At 35.7% G+C, this 2,969-nt stretch overlaps 1 protein-coding gene across 1 annotated transcript in view; it reads left to right on the top strand.

Annotated features, from left to right (window-relative positions):
* LOC107703394 (integrator complex subunit 1-like) overlaps positions 1-2,969 on the top strand; it is a 39,053-nt gene that overhangs the window by 1,049 nt on the left and 35,035 nt on the right. The window contains exons 3-6 of the mRNA XM_016506006.1: positions 2,009-2,205; positions 2,291-2,428; positions 2,507-2,666; positions 2,756-2,861. Of these exons, the coding sequence (XP_016361492.1) occupies positions 2,009-2,205; positions 2,291-2,428; positions 2,507-2,666; positions 2,756-2,861 (601 nt within the window). The remainder of the gene's footprint in view (positions 1-2,008; positions 2,206-2,290; positions 2,429-2,506; positions 2,667-2,755; positions 2,862-2,969) is intronic.

Genomic DNA, 2,969 nt, shown 5'->3' with positions numbered 1-2,969 from the left:
ATTACAGAACCGGCTTTACTGATAAGATGCGCGTTAAATATCGCATGCGATTAATCGTGCAGCCCTAATAGAAAGTAACAAACAATCTTTTTTTTTTTTAAATAAAAAAAGTAGTGTAAATATGAACAAATTAAAATGGTGAGATGCAGCCTTAAATAATTTTCAGTTAAATAAATATTGCTTTTTCATTATTGTTTTTTTTCACATCTTGTTTATTTAAAGAACAATGAAATGATTCAAAATATTACATTTATAAAACAACAGTATCATGTATTCTCTTTTGAAAAAGTGTGCTTAATTGTATTTTTAGTCTGCATCAAATGAAAATTCACCCCTAAACCTGCCTCTGCAAGCTCACAATCCAATCAACAATCCAATGCATAGAACAAAATCCCAACCTACATTTTCTTTGTTTTCCACTAAGCTGTTATACTCGGATGTATGTCACAATACGGAAGAAATTATCTGTCGTTACTTCTGTTTCGATGCTACTTTAAAGGGGTCATATGATGCGATTTCAAGTTTAAAACTAATGACATTATTTACTGTCTTTACATTTATTTTGAAAGCTGAAGCTCACGATTATGGTAAGGGGCGTTACATTTCCGACGAGTGCTTGTGGTGTTCGGCCAATCACATTGCACTGGGTCAGCTGGCCAATCAGAGCAGACTGCGCTTGTCGGAAGGAGAGGCTTTGTAGAAAACGAAGCGTTTGAGAGAGGCGGGGCATAGAGGACCTACAATAATGTACAGTATTTGAAAAATAATGTGTTTTTTTAACATTAAAGCATGTCAACATATTCTGTTACACCAAATACACAAAATAATGATCTTTAAAAAAGCATCATATGACCCCTTTAATGTGCACTTGACTGTGCTTCTTATTACACTTAATTGCACTTTTTAAAGTCAAATTAAAGATTTACTTTTTTTTTAAAGTTCATTGTTTAATAATCGGCTGTCATGCTTTAAAGAAGCACACTTATTTTAATGTGCTGGCTAACATACTAAAGCACATGCAAAGTACTCGATTATAATTTTAAATGCAGAGAGTTATTCAACATTACTTTTAAAGTATATATTTTTAGGTGCTAAATTTCAACTTCATTATAAATGTGTAATTAGAAATATATTTAAAAACATGACTTGCAGGTTTCAATAGAAATTATGTTAATGCACATTTTTAGCTTTCATACATGCTTGTCAGTACATCAGCAGTATCCTTTAACCAGGTTTAAAAAACAATAGAAGAAATGGTCACACTTTATTTTAAGGTCCGTTTCTCGCCATTAACACACCATTAATTACAACCTTTGCCTCAATAAACTCCTAATGTGCTGCTTATTAATAGTTAGTAAGGTAGTTGTTAAGTTTAAGTAGGATTAGGGATGTAGAATATGATCATGCAGAATATGTGCTTCATAAATACTAATACACATCCAATATGTTAATAATAGGCATGCTAATAAGCAACTAGTTAATAGTGAAAGTGTTACTGAAGTAATTCTAAAATTAAGTAGGTCAAAAAAGCTCTTTAAGTTCAACTAATTGCATTTAATATAAATAAAATTAAACTATTATAAATTTTAATTTAGTTGCAAACAACATGCAATTAAATTTCATTGAACTATATTCTTTCAGAGTATATTATATTCTTTTTTATAGTAAGGACTCTTTTTTTTTTAAAAGTGTTTAAAAGTGTTCAAGTAAAAATCAATATATTGAACTCTATTACACATCCAAACTCTACTACACATTGCCCCAACATTTTTTTTTAGTTCTGTCTGTTTAGGGACACTTCAGACAATTTAACTCTATTTACATTAATATGTTTCCAAGACTGGCATTTTGACCCGTTTGAAGTGCATTTGACTATTTAACAGCACATATTTTAGTATTTACGTGTTACTCTAGACATTCATAGTCCAATCCAGTGTTCATATTTTCATAGACCTTGTTTGTACACATAGTGTACATTCATACAACATGTGATTGACTTTTTTTTCAGTGTCACCTGCTGTGCTTCTGGATGAGATTGAGGCAGCGGAGGCCGAGGGTAATGATGACCGCATCGAGGGTGTGCTCTGCGGGGCTGTCAAACAGCTGAAGATGAACCGAGCCAAGCCTGACATGACGCTCTACCTCAGCCTCATGTTTCTCGCCAAAATCAAGCCCAACGTCTTTGCCACAGAGGGTGTGATAGAGGTAGACAGAAACACCTGTGCTGTAATACTGGAATTTACTGTTGCTGCAGGTGACGTAGCTTATTAGGTGAAATGTCTTTGTTCAGGCTCTCTGCAGTTTGCTCCGCCGTGATGCCTCAATCAACTTTAAGGCCAAGGGGAACAACCTGGTGTCTGTGCTGGCCTGCAATTTATTGATGGCTGCCTATGAGGAGGATGAAAACTGGCCTGAGATATTTGTCAAAGTAAGTGATCGAGCTGTCCGGCTTTCTGATCTGACAGTAATCATGAGACTGATACACAGTCATTGTGGGGTTTCCCAGGTCTACATTGAGGACTCTCTCGGTGAGCGCATCTGGGTGGACAGCTCGCACTGTAAAACTTTTGTTGATAACATCCAGACTGCCTTCACAACCAAGATGCCTCCCAAGAGTATGCTGCTCCAGATGGAAACAGGGCGATCAGGGGGAGACCTCAGTGCAGGTTGGTGGTCCATGACTATTCTCAGTCATGGACAGAAATGGGTATGTTAGTAAAATATAGAAGAATTGACACAGAATACTGTATTTTAGGGAACAGCCCTCATCCTTCCACTCCAGATGAGGATGAAGGTCAGACTGAGCTTTTAATCGCTGAGGAGAAATTGAGTCCAGAGGATGATGACCAGGTCATGCCCAGGTAGGGAAGTGCATATATTCAAGAAGATGTCCCAGTCTTTAGTTATATGCAATAAATAAATTAATTACATTAAAGGGGTCATATGATGTTGCTAAAAAGAACATTATT

The sequence above is a fragment of the Sinocyclocheilus anshuiensis genome, unplaced genomic scaffold (assembly GCF_001515605.1).
Source record: "Sinocyclocheilus anshuiensis isolate Anshui unplaced genomic scaffold, SAMN03320099.WGS_v1.1 scaffold58, whole genome shotgun sequence".
Classification (NCBI taxonomy): Eukaryota; Metazoa; Chordata; class Actinopteri; order Cypriniformes; family Cyprinidae; genus Sinocyclocheilus; species Sinocyclocheilus anshuiensis.
This window is presented reverse-complemented; position numbering and strand designations above follow the sequence as displayed.